The sequence below is a fragment of the Pseudorasbora parva genome, chromosome 21 (genome assembly GCF_024679245.1).
Source record: "Pseudorasbora parva isolate DD20220531a chromosome 21, ASM2467924v1, whole genome shotgun sequence".
In the NCBI taxonomy this organism is placed as follows: domain Eukaryota; kingdom Metazoa; phylum Chordata; class Actinopteri; order Cypriniformes; family Gobionidae; genus Pseudorasbora; species Pseudorasbora parva.
The window spans coordinates 15,157,550-15,176,979 of record NC_090192.1 but is presented as its reverse complement, the minus strand read 5'-3'; the positions used below and the strand labels follow the sequence as shown (position 1 = coordinate 15,176,979).

Genomic DNA, 19,430 nt, shown 5'->3' with positions numbered 1-19,430 from the left:
TTTCAATATTTTTTTTTTTAATACACCATTTTGATCATTCTTATGAGACGCTTTTACTATGATAACTGTATTTGTTTCTGTGCACATAGTTAAACAGATGAACTATGGCTGCTGGGGTGATTCCTGGCAGACGGGCAGCAGCTCCCAACTGAAAATCAAAACACAATGAGTTACAATTCTATGTAATAGCTTATTTTGTTGTCTGGCTCAGCATGCACTAACACAGTAATGCAGTTAAGCATCAAATTACACATTTACAATACAAGTGGGCCTAAAATAAGGGCTTTCTGTGAATACTGCATAGTCATTTCTTAAAATGACTACATATTTTACATTTATTAAGTTTTTAAGTATTAGTAGTAGTTAGTTGTACAGCTGGACTATTCATTTGTTAAAAAAGTCAAAGTCCTTGACTATCAGATTTTCAATTTTTGAATGACTGCATTTTGTTACACACAAAATTCTAATATTGAATACATGTGAATGAACAGTTCATACTACACTACATATGGAAAAAGTATTCTGGGTGAAACGATGCCTTAGACTCCTGTGGAAGCTAGTTAATCTTTACAAAGAATTCTGGTTTCCTTGTTCAGTAGTTGGTTAATAAATAAAAATGTTGAAAATGTCAGTATTAAACCGCATTCATCCCAGGAATCTCCTAATATGTAATAATACAGTAAAATACAGAATTGACCAGCACATGACATAACTTGCATTAAATATACAAAGAATGCAAGGTGAAGTGAGTAATTTCTGTCATTTATGGCACCAAACTTTCAATAAAGACTGGATTCTTACGTTTTGTGCTGCTTGCCCATGTAAAACTAAACTAACCTAAACCAAAGTGATGGAGTGGTGGTCAGTAGAGTGTATCTCAGTCAGTGTGCTGCTGTGAGATTACTTATTCCTAAAAGAAAATCCCAGCAATGTCACTGATAAACATTATTTGAGACACAATATATGTCTGTTAGATTCTTGAGGTCCGTTCAAATCTTGTGCCACTACTTTTACAGAAATTACACACTTCACCTGTATAGGCTTAGGTCTTACTGTGCTCGGCCGTATGCTATCCAGAATCTCTCTGACCTCCTGAGAGAGGGACACGGGAAGAGTCAGATAATCAATGTCCTGTGGCAAATATAGACTCTCCTCTGCTTGCATTCTCTCTATCTCTCTCCTCTGCTTCTCACAGTGTGGACGGTACATAGCTACAGGAACAGACAAAAGTAACCGATGTGCATTAATGAAGGTCTGCAGGTGCCATTTCAGTTCACACATAACTGCAATTCATTTCAACATTCTGGTTCTATGGAGTATAACAAAACGCAACACTAATGTTTGGAAATGTAATATTACCTTCGACTTTCAGTCTCTCTGAAAATTCTAGATATGGGCCAGAGAGTTCTGGGAAGGCAGAGGCTATCATCTGGAAAGAAATATCTTTATACTGCAGCACCTCCACTCCACTGAAACAGAAACGGGCACTTTCAGGACTAGTCAATTATTCTCATATTAGACACTGAGTCTCAGTGACGAGATTAAACTGAAAAACAATCAATTATTGGCTGGTTTAAAAGGTCCCACTTTATATTAGATGGCCTTTACTACTGTGTATTTACATCCAAAAATAAGTACAGTTTATTTATTGTGTTCATATTGTATTGCAAAACACTTGCTGATATTGAGGTGGGATACAGGTAAGATTAGGGACGTGTGGTGGTATGGGTAAGTTTAAGGGTGTAAGGGAAGTGTAATTATACAACAGTGTAATTATAAATGTAACTACAGAAATTAATTACAGATGTAATTACATGCATGTAATTTATGAAATGTAAGTACAATGTAAAACGTATGTACAAAATAAGTGCATCTTATCAAATGATTAATTTAAAATGTTAGTACATAGTAGTTAAGGCCACCTAAAATAAAGTGGGTCAGTTTAAAATATTATAGTAAGTTAATTAAATTCTTACTTGAGAATGGAGCTCTTAGTCTCACTAATGTTGACATCTCCCAGTTTGTCCTTCCAGCGAGTGGAAGAGAGATGTATGGACTGCAGGGCAGATAAAGCATCATTCAAACTCACTTGAACCCGAAGAGCTTCATTATAGCGCTGTTCAGACACACAGCCCAATTCCTCAAAACCTGTACATAATAAACAGTCATAGATGGTAACAGACCTGTTTATTAACCATTTATCTGTGCTAATTGATATATATATATCAGGGTTTCTGCACATTCCTTAAAGTCAAATGTAAGGCTTTTAAAGACCAAAAGAAATAAAACTTGTAATAAATACTTGTACATTAGGGGTATGCGATATTGACCAAAAATTATCTCTCGATATTTTCAAAGATTTTGAGACATTTTACAGTGTATTTTTGTGCTGGCATAGGCCTGTTGTGGACAGCACGAATAAATTCACATTATTTATATATTATGTGGTGGTAAGTTTACAGCCATGAAATAAAAAAAAACCCACAAAACCAAATAATATATGCAATATTTGCCACCTTAAATTGATTTTTAGGGGCCTTTTTACCTAATAAAGGCATTTATTTCTAAATGTATTAGATATATGCTTCACCTTTTATGTCAAATTCTAACATTCAAATTAAATTCAATTAGAAATGCCACAGTATAGGCATACGATTTCCTTGATTGGTTTTCCCTGAAGAGATGTACATTGTTTAAAAAAATAAATTAAAAAAAAACTGTTAAAGAGTAACACACGTTTGTTGTGTTTTATGTTCCGCGTCTTTATTAAAATCAACATATTAATGATTTATCTCTTATCAACCTGAGACCCAACTGCAATTGGTAGGAATATAGGTTATTTTGTATAACTTGGCCCACCCGGCTGCCCCAATCCAAAATACTAATTTATTTAGTTTTAAGTGATATCATTGTAATCCTGACAGTATTTCCATTTTTTACCAATTTTTATCCGATTACTTTGTTTTTTGAAATAACTGTAATAAATTAGTTACCAGATTCTTGTATCCTGATTATGTAATGCCGTTACAAAATGTATACTTTTACTCAGCAAGTAGTTATACAATGGATCAAACGTGATTGAGACGATTTGTATTTCAAATAAATGGTGGTTTTTTTTTTTACATTCTATTCATCAAAACCCTAAAATACAACATTTTGATCATTTTTAAACCAACAATAAAACCATAAAAACAATTATACCTTTTTTCCCTTGTTCAGCTTTTTACTGTAAAAAATATGTAAAGGCACAGCTTTGTGTAGGAAATATTTTCTTTATAGAGCTTTTAAATCTTACTGTACCTCTGAGAGTGAGCCGTAGGTCAGCATTGTCTGGTCTGAGGGAGGTTCTGAACTCAGCCCTGCTTGTGAACATACGGTATGGCTCTGTCACTCCACGTCCAATCAGATCATCAATTAGAACTCCGATGTAGCTCTGAGTGCGTGAGAGGGACACCGGTGGCATGGAGAGAGATGCTCGACCTGCATTGACCCCAGCCCACAAACCCTTAACATAGCACAGAATAAGCACACATAAGAGACTTTGCAACCTTTTGCCACATTTCAGGCTTCAAACATAATGATATGATGATATCATAATGGTTGATGATATGAAACTGTATTTTTTTGTGAAGAATTAATCATGAAGTGGAACGAAATTTATTGGATATTTCAAAAGATTTTAACAAATCAAAAACTAAAAAATTGGGCGTGCAAAATTATTCGCCCCCCTTAAGTTAATACTTTGTAGCGTCACATTTTGCAGTCAGGTATCATATATTCTGACCATATCATAGTACTGTAACTGCACTCATTGAAGACTTTGACCAGATCATTTTGGATAGACTATGATTATGTTGAAATTTATGTTGGGTATTAATGGAATGCATTGATATGAGATATATTATTAAGAACTTTGAATATATTATCAAGAAGAATGGAGTTAGTTCTCATTGGCTAGTTGATATTGTAAGTATTATCAACTGGCCAATGAGAGCTAACTCCGTGTTTCTTAATAATATAGTCCAAGTGTAGCATATATAAAGTCAAAAACGATTGAAAAGAACCTTGTAAACAGACCCCCTATACAGTCAGTAAAGTCCCCATCGACTAGACAAGCCTTTGGCAGAGATGAGTACGAGGTCTCTGCGGAACAAGAGTGGGCATTTCCAAATTTGTGGGTGTTTTCAAACTGATGGGTGTTTATAAATCACACAATGAAAATGATTCCCTTCACCTGACCCCACCCCTAAACCCTATCCACCCTATTGTGAAGTGGGCAAATCAGGTAACAGTGGAAAACGGCCCTCTGTTTATGGCCACACTCATTAATCTGTCAACTCCTATTACTAACCTACAGAGACTTATTCTTGGCAGAGATCCCAATTGCCAGCTACAGCAAAGCATCATGTCTGTTAAGGCTTGTTAAGTGCAAATCTACAGAGACTCTGCACAAAATCACACAGGTACACAGTCTTAATTAAATTTAAAAAATGGTGGGAAAAAGATGATATCATTTACTCTTGTTATTATTAAATTGTTTAAAAGATGCATGAAGTGTAAAAGGTATAGCCTTATGAAAAAAACCCATGTGAAAATCACAAGTTTGCGGTTTGCTTGCATTCCTCTGCAGTTGGATTGTAAGTATCGCGGTATTCTAATATTGCAGTTATCACGACAGCCCTACCTGTGCAGCTGCCTCCTCATAGCCTGTGGTTCCATTTATCTGCCCAGCCAAAAAGAGACCCTGGGTGCTCTTTATCTGCAGCCACGGGAAGAGTTGTGTTGGACAGACAAAGTCATACTGCACTCCATAACCTGGAGCAAAACATTAAGACAACTTATGAGCTTTATGTACAGCCCATTGCAGACCAATACAGTGTATTAAACACTTATAAGTCGAACATTGGAGGTTGCTAGGCAACGTGGGGGAGAGGACGCTGGCGTTGTCTGTTCGCCGCTTCTCCACCCACAACAAATCATGTTAATGTACTATTAGATTTACATTTTATTTTATTTCCTTATGTTTGTGACTAGTCTAACAGTCAGAGCTACAATTGGGACTGTTGCTGATTGCTGGCAGCCACTGAGAGGTCGTTGTTCGTCGTTTCGCCGTTTCGCCGTTTTCAACCGCTTCTCTAATGTTTACGTTTGAATTGCTGCGGTTGGTTTCTGGTTTGGAGGACATTTGATGTTTCTCGCCGCGGGTGCTCACTGGTGGTCTCCCTTGGGCTTAAGCTGCATGGTGGCTGAAGTTTGCACCGGGCTAGCGTCATCCGGGCTCTCGTCGTCGGCGTCCGGCATGATGTTGGGATGTTCTGCTTCTCGGCTGCGCCGCTGTTCCGTCCTGCATTGCGACCGTGGAGCGACATCTGCGCCGGCCCCGGTGTGTCCACAGAAGTGCCCGGAGGAATGTTCTGCCTCTTGCATGGTGCTGCAGCGATCCCCATCGTTTGAATCATCATGAAGAAGACCCATCATCTGGTCTTCAGCTGTCGTGCCTCGGCGATGTCATCGGGACACTGCCGCTGGGAGAAATCTGAAACATGGAGTGGACCACAGTGTGCTGCGGAGCTAACAGAGACTTCCACCATCAGCTGTTTTCTGTTCACCATCAGCTCTGTTTCTGTTCTGTTTTCTGTGTTGGTTGATTGTTTGTAGTATTCTATATTTTTACTTGTTATTCACTTTGAGATTCTTCGGAATGAAAAGTGCATTATAAATAAAATCTATTATTATTATTATTATTATTATTACCCATTTAATATTTACCTGCCCCATACTGCCCCAATGTTTACTGGCTAAGTGGGCAGTTCTTTGCCAGAAAAAAAGCAATACTATATACATAGAAAATCCTTTATTCCCAATCCAGAACAAAGATATAAATCTCAACACCATAATTTTCTGAAAAGTGCTATACAAATAAATTTGACTTGACTATAAATGTACCTGGAGAGCAAATTTTTGCGTGTTGCAGCCCGGGGATCTCTCTGATGAGACAGAGCTGCTTCTCAGGGGGCATTGTCATAGACAAACCCTGAGGATACATGAGGTCAGAGGTCAGACCCTCTGGTTCCAGCCATACTTGGTGTTGTCGCCCTGGAAACCGAAGCACCTTCGATTCAATGGAGGGACAGTACCTGTGAAAAAAGCTGTCAGATTCAACATTTGATGCATTTGAAGTTTGTCAGGTATGATGGCGCCTGTGTGTTGGGCTTGCCGTCTGCCACTCTTGTGGTTGCTCGTCTGGTTGTCTGCTCTATTTTGAAAAGGTTACACGCTTTTAACCTACGACCGCCAAGCACTTTTGGATATTCGCAACTCGATTGCGACTTCACTTTCAACCGTTTACACTCTAGATGTGGACTGCTCTTTTAACAAGACTGATGAGTCGTCCACATCGGCTGTCCCATGTCATATTCGCCGACGGCCCCTCAGCATCCCGCAAAGAAAACGAAGGAGGAAACGAGGAAACCGCGGAGGTTACATCGTGAAGCTGTAAGCTCACCTGCGGGCTGGTTTTCTCTTGGATCCTTCCCTTGCATCACTTCACGGCGGTTCTACCTGGTGCCTACGGGACGTGGCATACCGGTGGCTTCGTCATGTGCTCCCTGTGCACCCGAGCCCGGTTTTTCGTTCCGGTGTCTACCGCATCGGCCTCGGCTCCAGATGTCGGGGTCGGGGAGTGACTCACAGTAATCTGCGCATGCTGGAAAGAGCGTCCTCATCTCCCGCTATTATCCCTCCACCGAAGATTGCATTATTAAACGCTTGTTCTCTGGTGAACAAGACCTTCCTACTAAATGACTTTTATTCAGCACAACTTGGATTTTATGTTTATCACGGAATCATGGATAAAGGTTGGTGATCTAATTCCGTTTTCTGAACTGATCCCGACTGACTGTACATTTTTTAACTCTCCTCGTCCGAGGGGATGCGGGGGTGGCATAGTAACTATTTTACAGAACTCGCTCTATGCACGCTGTCTCGATTGGTCCCTGGAACGGCCTTCTCCAGCTTCGAAGCTCAGTTTCTTCACTTGGACTGGAACGGTCCTGTATGTTTAGTGGTGATTTATCGTCCTCCGCACTCCGCTAAGGACTTTATTCAGCATTTCACTGAACTGATTGGCAATATTGCTATAAATTATGACCGCTTCCTATTGGTAGCCGACTTTAATGTTCATGTCTGCTGTCCTTCTAACCTCTTATCACATGAGTTTCTTAACATTATTAATGATTTTAATCTCTCACAGTGGATCAGTGACTCTACACATATTTTGGGTCATACGTTGGACCTTGTACTCTCATATGGGTTTGATGTGACAGATGTTGTGCTCTCAGATTTTATGATTTCTGATCATAAGCCTATATTATTCACAATATCCCTTCCAGAGCGGTCACTTTCTTCTAGAACAACTGTTAGTCTTTCTCGTTTCTATTCTCCTCAGTTTAGCACAAATTTCAACTTGTACTTTGAAGAGTATTGTTGCTCACAATTAAACTTGAATCAACCATTACTTGACTTGGATGCTGATCAACATCTGAGCCTCCTGAACTCTGTCTGGCTTAAGGTAGCAAATGCAACTGGACTACTTAAGCCTCACAAACAGAAATCTAAAACTATACTGTGGCAAAACTCTGCTACCCGCCTTTTAAGACAAAACTGCAGGAAGGCAGAACGTAAATGGAAACAAGACAGGCTTCATATCTCTCTTCAAATGTTCAGAGACTTGCTTATATCTTACCAGGCTGCAGCCAAGTCTGCTAAAGCTGCATACTTCTCCAAATTAATTGAAACTAATAAAGGTTCTGTTTTCTATTATTCAATCTGTTACCAATCCTTCCGTAAACACCCTACCAGTGGCTTCTGATGCTCTCTGTGAAACTTCTTGAGATATTTCAGTGACAAAATTACAAACTTAAGACTTGACGTCCGTCCCACCTTAACGTTAGCTAAATCTCCAATCATGTCACCCGCCTCTTTATTTTTGGACACTTTTGAACCCATCAATCTCCAGGAGTTGAAGGAAGTTATTGACAATATTAAACCCTCCTTTTGTCCTGGCGATATTATTCACCCCTAATTTTTAAAATTGATTATTGATTCGATTGGGCCTGGTCTGCTATCTCTTGTTACAGTTTTTCTCAGCTGCTTTGGTAGGTTTCTCAGATCAGAATTGAAATTTTCAAAACTACCTGTTCAATTCTCACATCATTGTGTCACTTGTGCACATCAAAAAAGCAGCAAATGCAAATGCTTTGGTACATCCATGCAAATGATTATGCACAATTCTCTGTTGTTTCCTACATTATCAGTTGCTTATGTCATGTTGATCAAAATGTATTATATTGGGTCTCTGTTGAATAGTCTCACCCCCCACAACATTTAGGCACAAGCTCATAGCATAAGTCTTTACATGCAAAATGATTGAACAAGTTATCGTAATATGTCAAGCATATTTCTATACTTTCTATATTTCCATTAGACTTTTTTCTAAATCAGTTATTCAGTGTTGTCTTTTCATTTCTGTATCTCATTACATGTTCTGTCAATAAAATACAGTACAAACAGTAAGAGTGTAAATTTGAATCTTTTCCATTCTCTTGCAATTACACTCATACACTAAGATGTAACTTGCAATTGACAATAATTGTCATCAAAACTTTAGCCATAGTTTCCATCAGAACACCCAACATCATCAGAGTAAACTGTTATATTGACAACATGACTAAACAATTTGGCTGTCTTATCCGTACACAATGACACAATGACTTATCATTCTGATGGCAATGACATGTTCATTGACAGATATTTACTTTTGAGAGATGAACTAAGGATTTTGAGTAAGAGAGTGGCTTTTGCAGGTTATCCATGGTGTTTTGCTATGAGTACAAATTGTTTTGAGAAATGCACTTACTGTTTTGCAAATTGTGAGTTTGATTTGAGAAATGTACCAAAGCGACTGAGAAAAAAAAAAAAAAAAAAGTGTCCCTCAAGGCTCTATTTTAGCACCCTCTTTATTTTCTCTGTACATGCTGCCTCTGGGCTCTTTTCTAAGAAAGCATGGTGTGTCCTTTCATTTCTACGCAGATGATACTCAAATCTATCTTCCTGTCAAGAAAAATAATTCCACTGCGATCACCTCTCTTCTCCATTGTTTAGAGGAGGTTAAATTATGGCTAGCCCAAAACTTCCTCTTCTTAAATGAGGACAAGAATGAGGTGATTGTATTCAGTCCCAATGACAACACTCAGTGTATAAGCCCTGAGCTAGAAAGTTTATCCGCTTTTAGATCGACAAGGGTCCTGAACCTAGGTATTATTTTTGACCAGCATTTAAAATTTGACAGACATATCTCCTCTGTCATTGGATCTAGTTTTTATCTGCTTCGTCTTCTGTCTAAAATTAAAAACTTTCTCTCACCGAAAACTCTAGAAATGGCTGTTCATGCGTTTGTTACGTCGTGTCTAGATTACTGCAATTCTTTATATTGCGGTATATCTAAATCTCACATTGCACGACTTCAGCTTGTCTAAAATGCTGCTGCCAGATTTCTTTTAAAGCGTTGTAAATATGAATGTCACTCCAATTCTTAGTTCACTTCATTGGTTGCCGATTTGTCAGAGAATAGATTTTAAAATTCTCCTCTTTGTCTATAAATCCCTTCATAACAAAGCGCCTGTCTATCTATCAGAACTCCTTCACTCCTTTACTCCTTCCAGAAGCCTCCGTTCTTGTGATCAGGCTTTGCTGGTCGTTCCACGTGCTAGACTAAAGCATAGAGGTGAGCGTGCATTTTGTGGTAGCAGGGCCACGACTCTGGAATACCCTGCCTGTAGAGATCAGGCTAGCCCCTACCCTATCTATTTTTAAGTCACTGTTAAAAACGTTTCTATTTTCTTTAATGTGCTGATTACCCTGATGTTAACTTTTAAAAGTTGTGCTTTTTATTTTTTACTCTGTTCTGGTTTTATTTCTATGTATGCGTGCTATTCTTGCTCTTCTGTAAAGCACTTTGGTCAGCCTGGGGGCTGTGAGAAATGTGCTATATAAATAATATTGGACTTGAACTTGATGCAAGCATTGACTCTGAATAATGCCCAAAACACAGCTAAGAATGTGCAACAGGCAATACTGGCTGTGCTAAGATGGTGTATAAACGAATGTGTGTGTGGTAATGTAACTAGCTACCTTTGAATGCTGAGGCCACTTGCATTTTGCTTTTTATATGACAATAGAAAAGGGGTAGAGGTTGAAGTTTTCATAAGATTTGGAGCTCCAACTTGAATTTATGAGGATGTTAACAGCTTTACTTGTTCATAAATTCATTATTATGGTAATTCCAAAAAGACCTGAACCCACCATAGGAAAGTGTTCATTTTGGTGTTCAAACATTACCTGGGTCCTTTAGTGTCTTGCTGTATGTGTGAGTTAAGATGGCTGCTCTCTTTCACCACTCTCTCTACCCCAGGAGTGGTGTACGTCAGATAACATGGAAGCTGCTCTTCAGGCTACAAAAAAAAAAAAAAAAAAAAAAAAAAAAAAAAAAAACATTTTGGTTTACAAAATTAACACATAGGTTTACTAATCCAAACTATGATGACACTGAGATCACTACCATATTTTTCAGGCACAACATATGAGAGCTTTATGTGAGGAACCAGGGGGTTGCAAGGCTGCAAAGTTTTAATTGACAGGCATTTAGAAGTAGCCATGACAAAATAACATTTTCTAAACTCATATATATTTAATTGTTTTTCAAGTGCTAAAATATTTCCCTGTCTGCTCCCTTTGATTGTCACAAGCAGAAGAGTTTTCTTCATGTGGTGCCATCAGCCAACCAGTTTTTCCAAAAAGTGATTTCCATTTAGAACAAAGGCCTAAAACTACCTTTTTTGCCACACCTGCCAATGGCGGTGACTAAATGTACCAGCCATGAAACTGTTGTCACAAAAAATAGCCAGTTATGACACCAACATTTTAGATCAGGACCAGTGAAGATTCACAATTCTCTATTCCAATTTCAATCAGCTAAACCTACTTCCCTAACTTATATAAATTGAAAACATTATTAAAAACAAGTAACAATAATTTTGTCAGGTAGACCCACAGAATAAAGTAATAAATTATAAAATAAAACTGTAGAGTCATCACTGCATAAATTAAACAGATTAATCAATATTAAAGTTTCAAAGTTCAAGAGCATTGAGTGATCTTTTTTGTTTAACATTAAAAACATGTTTGCTTGATTAACATTGAAAACAGACAGCAGCAGTAATATTAGGCTGCTGTCACTTTAAGAGCTAATACAGATTCACTGATACTGCACGGATGCATTGTCTTTCTCGACTGCTAACGTTCACTTAAGCCATAACAAATTGCGTCTACTAGGATACTCGCCAAGACTTCCTTTTTAAATATAATTTTGTGTGAAAATTTCCATTCAAGAGCCAGAAAACTTGAAACACAGCTCATTTCAGTATTTGTGGATGTGTGAGCACACTAGGGGTTGAACGACTTCCATTTTTTTAAAGTCGACATTTATGTGATGAAAGTCGAGTCGACGTCGACTAGTCGCTGATGACCTCATTAATGAGCAAATAAGCCTGAGCCTTCAGCTGAGACGCGAACACGGGTCTTCTTGAGCACAGGGCAGCTATGGCATATGACACAGCACTGGTTATTTGGTCCTACATAACCGCTTTTGTATCAGTTCTTTTGTCTTATGGTCGTTATATTTCTCACAGGATTCTGCTCGTTCTGAATAAGATACAGATAAGTAGCACAATAAAGATTACATGTATATGAATGCATTAATGAGTGATTGTGTGTGAATTAATTCTACCTGCCAGCATCTCTCTACTAATAGTGAAGCTGTGAGTTTTAGTTATCAAGAAATATATGCTAGAACTTTTCAGTTTCTAATCTATTTTATTGATAAATCACAGAACAGTGTTGATACATTTTTGCGCTACTGAATGGCTTTGTGTGAGGCGAGCAATCTCCGCGTGACGTGCGATCAGCTATGTGTGTGCTTTGCAATGCAGCATTAGTTTAGCGCGATGATTAACTTACCTGTACTATAAGCCTGCATTCTCCTGATCAATTTTGAGCATCCAGATGGTATAATCAAACATGTCTTGTGGAGAACTCTCGAAGTATGCATTTATTTGTCATTTTTAACTGTTCAAAACAGAGCCTGCGTGTCAGGAAATTGTTTATCCTGTTGCGCCCTCTATAGGCCAGCGACTAGTCGAACTCAAGCTTAAAGCGTCATGACAGAGCATTAAGTTCGACTAGTCGGTGCAACCCCTAGTGCACACTAAACTTCCCACACAGCGCGCGAGTAACAAATTAAGTTCCATTTTGCATTTTTCATCTTCTTGTGATGAATACTTAAACTTTCGTGACAATGCAGCCCTAGCCCGTCAACTGTTCCGAGCGTAGTTCACGATTATTCACGTTTATGTTCTCACAACATTGCATTTCTTAGAATTCATAAAAATGTTACTGGCCAATTGGCGATTTACTTCGCTTCAAATACTCGCCAATGCTAATATTTTACTCGCATTTGGCACTTGGCAAGTGTTCATTTTAGGGCCTGAGTGAGTACGCAAATTAACCCAAGTGAGCACAAATGGAAGCATGCAGGTCATGTACTTCTATGGAGACCTGTGCCTGCCAATCAACATGCTAACAGATAGCTTTCAGTAGGCATTATAGACCTCCTTGTGAGGAACAGACCAAATTTGTGTTTTTTGTTTATTTTTATTATTTTGTGTGCAACTTTTTAGTAATTATTTAAACAGAATGCAAGCTTACCAGTGAATAACAACTAATATTTGGCTCTGCTGCTCACACAAAGCTGTTGTATAACTTCAGAAGGCTTGGAACATAGAACACTAGTTTTATGTAGTGTTGTTTTTCATATGTAGTCACTATGTTATAAGTGGAAAAAAGCTGCGTTTCTTTCTTAAAAGTGGAAAAACCGTCCTTATGCATTTTATATTTAGTCAGTAATACCAATTTGGAATGACATTAAATGGGGAGAACTATTCCCGTAATACTTTAAACGATTAGCTAAGTATAGAATATAATTCATACCGTGCAGTGTGTGTGTTTATTGATGAAGCTGAATGGAGTGGGACTTGGATCAGGCAAACGAATATGGGTGAGGGAGAAGTCGATCGTATCCTTGATGATACGGGGAGGAGTACCCGTCTTCAGCCGGCCAACCTTCAACCCCAAAACGTCTTTCAAGGTATGTGAGAGACCAGCACAGGAAGGCGGATCACCCATTCGCCCTCCTGGAGAAGTGCTTTGGCCGATGAAGAGAGCACCAGACAGGAAGGTGCCAGTGGTGAGAATCACTGAGCGGGAATGGATTTCACCACCTCCATGAGCTGCCAGAGACAACGTTTGGTCAAAACATGAATTTGTCATTCTGTAATTAGGAAGAGTTGAGTATGTTGAGTAAATGATGTTCCTCACCCAAACGTATTCCGTAAACTTTATGTCTTCCTGGTTTCTCTGGATCAGCTGTAGTCAATAGAAGGTCCTGCACAGAGCCCTCTAGGATAGTCAGTCTCGGTGTAGATAAAAGTTCTGACTGAAAAATAGAGGTCAAAATGGTGTTACTATGAAACGCATAGAAATCTACATATAGATATTTATTGGTGGCTGTTCCTATAGGCCTCTATCATCACTCCGAACTTTGGTATTTATAGCCAAGATAACAAGTCTCTAATGAGCTGTCTCAGCAGTCTAATAGCGCTTGTCAAGGTTGAAAAGTTTAAAATAACAAATAAAAGCAGGCTGTTCACAGAGTCTGCTGGTTGCAAGATAAGATGCAAGTAGCCAAAAATGTTAAATCACTTACATAAACTATCAGGGATAGAAACTAATACACTTTTGTCTAATTTCTCTATTTTTTATTTAAAACATACTATAATTCACATGTCATGTAATTTGTAATTGTTAATGTGCTGAGACCAGAAACATTAACCGAGCTATTTTCTACTGAGCCCTGCAGATGACATGCAGAAAACACTATACGCTATATTACCAAAAGTATTGGGACATCCCTCTAAACCATTGAATTCAATCCAATCACTTTCATGGCCCCAGGTGTATGAAATCCATCACCTAGGCATGCAGACCCTTCTACAAACAATTGTGAAAGAATGGGTCACTCTCAGGAGCTCAGAGAATTTGAGCATGGCACCGTGATAAGTTGCCACCTGTGCAATCAGTCTATTTGTGAAATTTCCTCACTACTAAATATCCCATGGTCCAAAATGTCAGTGGTATTATAACAAAGTGGAAGCAATTTGGAACAATAGCAACTCAGCCACTGGTAGGTCCCATTAAAAAAAATATATAATCACAGAGCAGAGTAAGTGCATACTGAGGCGCACAGTGCTGTTCTGCTGTCAATAGATTAGCTCAAGAAAGCTTAATGGAATGGGGCTCCATAGCCGAGCAGCTGCATCCAAGCCTTATATCACCAAGTGCAATGCAAAGCGTGAGATGCAGTGGTGTAAAGCACGCAGCCACTGGACTCTAGAGCAGTGGAGACATGTTCTCTGGAGAGACAAATCATGCTTCTCTGTCTGGCAATCCGATGGACGAGTCTGGGTTTGGCATTTGCCAGCAGAATGGTACTTGCCTGACTGCATTGCAGTGTAAAGTTTGGTGGAGGGGGATTATGGTGTGGAGTTGGGCAGGAACCCATTTTGGACAATTTCATGCTCCCAACTTTGTGGGAACAGTTTGGGAATGGCCTCCTCTGTTCCAACATGACTGCACACCAGTGCACAAAGAAAGGTCCATAAATACACACACCTAAAGGATTATTAGGAACATATGTTCAATTTCTCATTAATGCAATTATCGAATCAACCAATAACATGGCAGTTGCTTCAATGCATTTATGGGTGTGGTCCTGGTCAAGACAATCTCCTAAACTCCAAACTGAATGTCAGAATAGGAAAGAAAGGTAATTTAAGCAATTTTGTGTGTGATATTTCTATTTGTTGGTGCCAGATGTACCGGTCTGAGTATTTCACAATCTGCTCAGTTACTGGGATTTTCACGCACAACCATTTCTAGGCTTTACAAAGAATGGTGTGAAAAGGGAAAAACATCCAGTTTGCGGCAGTCATGTGGGCAAAAATGCCTTGTTGATGCTAGAGGTCAGAGGAGAATGGAACGACTGATTCAAGCTGATAGAAGAGCAACTTTGACTGAAATAACCAGTCATTACAACCAAGGTATGCAGCAAAGCATTTGTGAAGCCACAACACGCACAACCTTGAGGTGGATGGGCTACAACAGCAGAAGACCCCACCGGGTACCACTCATCTCCACTACAAATAGAAAAAAGAGGCTACAATTTGCATGAGGACACCAAAATTGGACAGTTGAAGACTGGAAAAATGTTGCCTGGTCTGATGAGTCTCGATTTCTGTTAAGACATTCAGATGGTAGAGTAAGAATTTGGCATAAACAGAATGAGAACATGGATCCATCATGCCTTGTTACCACTGTGCAGGCTGGTGGTGGCAGTGTAATGGTGTGGGGGATGTTTTCTTGGCACACTTTAGGGCCATTAGTGCCAATTCGGCATGGTTTAAATGCCACGGCCTACCTGAGCATTGTTTTTGACCATGTACATCCCTTTATGAAGTACAAAGTACCGATCCTCTGATGGATACTTCCAGCAGGATATTGCACCATGTCACAAAGCTTGAATCATTTCAAATTGGTTACTGTACTAAAATGGCACAGTTGCCAGATCTCAACCCAATAGAGCATCTTTGGGATGTGGTGGAACGGGAGCTTCGTGCCCTGGATGTGCATCCCACAAATCTCCATCAACTGCAAGATGCTATCCTATCAATATGGGCCAATATTTCTAAAGAATGATCTCAGCACCTTGTTGAATCAATGCCACGTAGAATTAAGACAGTTCTGAAGGCGAAACAGGGTCAAACACAGTATTAGTATGGTGTTCCTAATAATCCTTTAGGTGAGTGTACATGGAAGAGCAAGTGTGGTGTGGAGGAACTTGCCTGGCCGGCAAAGAGACCTGACCACAACCCGACAGAACACATTTGGGATGACTTAGAGCAGACTACGAGCCAGGCCTTCTCAACCAACATCAGTGTCTGACCTCACAAATGCGCTTCTATCAAAAATTCCCATAAACACTCTCTTAAACCTTGTGGAATGACTTCCCAGAAGAGTTCTAGCTGTTATAGCTGCAAAGGGTGGGCCAACTTCATATTAAACCCAACGGATTAAGAATGGGATGTCATTAAAGTTCATGTGCATGTAAAGGCAGGTGTCCCAAACTTTTGGTAATATATATCATGACCACGAATTAATAATTTGTTCACCCGTTTTAGCTCAATCATGGCTACAAATAAAGAATTTGTTCCCATGACTTACTAATTCATTCTCGTTTTAGTAACTCGTGGCAATGTTGAACTAATTAATTCCCTTGTTTTGCTTCAACTAAAACAAGGGAACAAATTATTACAATGCGGAAAACGATTTACTAAAACAAGGAAATTCATTATTATATTGTTATATTACATGAAACAATGAATGATATAGTAAAATGTGATGGTATGGAAGCTTTTGTGTAGCAATATTCAATTTGCAATGCAATATGCAAAATGGCAATGCATTTCAGTATTTAAATTAAAAAATGTCATACCATGTGTGCAACATTTGGAGCAAAATGATAATTCAAACTGAATAATACAATTTACATTTGCTATTTCCTACACTAGTTTTAGCATATAATTTAAACATATATTTTAATGCTTTATAAGTTGCAAAATTAAAATGTATTACAGAAATTACTACATTTGTTTAAAATGTTCAAGCAAAAATTGTAGCAAAATAATCATTTAAATATTTTTCTGAATTGCATTTACACTTCCAGTTAAGATCCTTGCGATTGCATTTTCATTACATGTCCCACAATAAATGTAGCAAAATTCAATGTGGAATTGAAAATGCAATCCGAGCCGATCAAGTCTCCGCCCCCGCCCTGTCAGTCACCGCATTAAGGTTGGAAAAACATGGCGACAGCAGAGCTATTCGAGCGAGGCGTTTACTGCCAGATGAAGAGGAGCAAGAACACAGAAATGATCATGATCTCTGAATGTTCTGTTAGACCTGTTCTTAGAACCATAGATACTTATGGTAAGAACGTCTTGCAGAGAACGCGCCTGGCGCTCGTGCACCCGTGGTCGCGCTGAAGTGAGCTGTGGTTTTCAACAGATTTACTCTCAAATAATCTTAGACAAGCTGCTCATGATTATTGTTTCCTTTATCAGTATGGGTGTGTTTTTTTCTCTTTTTTACCATTCTGATTGTTGTTTAGTGCATAAATTATATTAAGAAAACGATGTGTAGTCCATCCATCTTGATGATGATGAGTGTTATTTATAGCAAACCTAATCATTATTTTCTTTAGTAATGCTGACAGAATGGAACCTGTATAAAGTCTTTATAGCGCTGGCGGTCCAACTGGGTTCTGGGGCCCCACACCGCAGGCCCCTTACTGCGGTTAAGAATAGAAAAATGAATCCCAGCCCAGTCTCCTGCCCGTCCCATCACACCATCCAGGGCATCGATCTCCTTCACCAGATGACCTTTCCCAACACCCCCCAGCGATGGGTTACAGGAGAGCGCCCCTACAAGACAAGCAGAGAACTGTGTTTAGACATTGATGTGAATAACATATAAATAAGGTGCTATAGTAAACCTTAAACTCACCAATAGCTTGGATTTTCTGTGTGATGAGAAGTGTTTTTGCTCCGACTCGGCTGGCGGCGGCCACAGCTTCAGTCCCGGCATGACCGCCTCCCACCACAATGACATCATAATGTTGAGTGTGAACATCAGAGGCCTGAATGGAGCAGGTGGCGAGAGTCTTCGGAAAGCGCAATCTTCTTACCAACATTGTCAAGGTGGTACACTACCTTAAATGGTAAGGATTTTTGATCTGTAATCAAAAAGGGAGGTCACATGCAGTTTAAAAAGCTTTTTTTATTTATAAAAATACTTCAAAAGTAGCATAGATCGAAGACTCTAGCTGAAATACTAAATGGATGATTATTTTAAACTGCAAATCTACCCTTTCTACCCTAACCCTTTCATAAATGTAGCATCTGGAAAACCAGCTGCATTATCCAGACAATTGACCACTAACAAAAAATGTTTGTAGAAATTGCACCATTTGGCAATATCATGGTTTTCTAGACATGTGCATCCCTTTAAAAAACAGTGTGAATGATCAAAGACGAGGGAGGTTCGGGAGTTATCAGAATATAAAATACCAGAATATCAGTATTTTAATAGATATATTTACAATTATATCAAACAGAAACAACGCAGGAGCAAATTGCAAAAAAGAGAGTTTGAGGTAAATAAATAATTTTACCTCAAACTCTCTTTGCAGAACACAATCCAGAACACGGACTCCCCAACAATTGTTTTTATTTTTCTCCTTTTCGCTGCAAATCAGCGCACAGACAATTTAAATAGCAAACTTTCTGCAGTTTATCCTTTTTAACAACAATTCCAGTCTCGCGCGAGAACTCCAGTCTGACGCACGTGTGATCTCGCGTTGTTTAAGTTACTTCACATGGCACGTGTTTGGTTGGGAAACGTAGTTTGCGCAACAGAGAGATGCGTTTTCGGCTATTGTTCCTCCTGTACAGTCATTAACTCTGTCGCCGATCCATCGGTCAATGTGAACAATGACTTAATGCTTCCCCAGATAGTCATGCAGTGTAAATAGAGCAGTGACCCGACGAGTTTGAAAATCTTGCAGTCTGATCTAGGCATTATTTGATTTATGACTTGATGCTCATAACTGTTACTCTAACATGACCATAAAACTACAGTGCAATAACTACTCACCACTGCTATTGGTGTAATTTCTCCTGTTTAAACAAGTTATTCTTTGTCGTTACAGTGAACATCCTCACGATGATCAAGGACAGGACGCAGCCATGTCTTAATTTTTTTTTACCCTAATAACGGTCATAGATACGCAAATTACCGTAACAACAGACGTAGGCATTTGTTCGACCCATGGTTTTTACCTCATTGTTATTTTCTTCTAATATTGATGCGCATATATTATTAAAATTTTAATAAACATTTAAATAAATCTAGTATAATGTTAATTAAAATGCACAAAAAAGAAAACCAAAACTGCAAAAATAAATAACCAATTGTGTGATGAATGTTTTTGAAAAGCCACAGGCTACATTTATTCATATGCATTGTATGTTATCTTTATTGTATTCTTTTTTCAATAATAAAGATTAAAAAGGTTTTTGGGTCAAAGGGGGTTACAAGCATCAAAAATAAATGTGTAATACAGCTTTAAATTTTGTGTTTTT

At 38.8% G+C, this 19,430-nt stretch overlaps 1 protein-coding gene across 2 annotated transcripts; it reads right to left on the bottom strand.

Annotated features, from left to right (window-relative positions):
* Positions 1 to 10: 10 nt before the first annotated feature.
* Positions 11 to 19,050, bottom strand: mto1 (mitochondrial tRNA translation optimization 1). Of its 2 annotated transcripts, none has more exons than XM_067429439.1 (13): positions 18,943 to 19,050; positions 17,794 to 18,022; positions 17,512 to 17,711; positions 13,492 to 13,609; positions 13,105 to 13,403; positions 10,399 to 10,511; positions 5,947 to 6,137; positions 4,685 to 4,815; positions 3,301 to 3,505; positions 1,977 to 2,148; positions 1,360 to 1,469; positions 1,054 to 1,211; positions 11 to 148 (listed from the first exon to the last, which is right to left on the bottom strand). In XM_067429439.1, the coding sequence occupies exons 2-13, from the start codon at positions 17,978 to 17,980 to the stop codon at positions 41 to 43; spliced, it is 1,992 nt and encodes a 663-aa protein (XP_067285540.1). In that variant the 5' UTR covers positions 17,981 to 18,022; positions 18,943 to 19,050; the 3' UTR covers positions 11 to 40. The 2 variants fall into 2 exon arrangements, with proteins under 2 accessions (XP_067285540.1, XP_067285541.1); XM_067429440.1 differs by lacking the exon at positions 18,943 to 19,050 and adding an exon at positions 18,461 to 18,573.
* Between the last annotated feature and the right edge of the window lie 380 nt (positions 19,051 to 19,430).

Coding starts and splice junctions, on each gene's coding strand:
- mto1 (XM_067429439.1), bottom strand. CDS start 17,980: ATGTTGGTAAGAAGATTGCGCTTTCCGAAGACTCTCGCCACCTGCTCC. Junction 17,712..17,793: donor ACAGAAAATCCAAGCTATTG/GTGAGTTTAAGG, acceptor CTTGTCTTGTAG/GGGCGCTCTCCTGTAACCCA. Junction 10,512..13,104: donor ATAAACACACACACTGCACG/GTATGAATTATA, acceptor TTTTTTTTGTAG/CCTGAAGAGCAGCTTCCATG.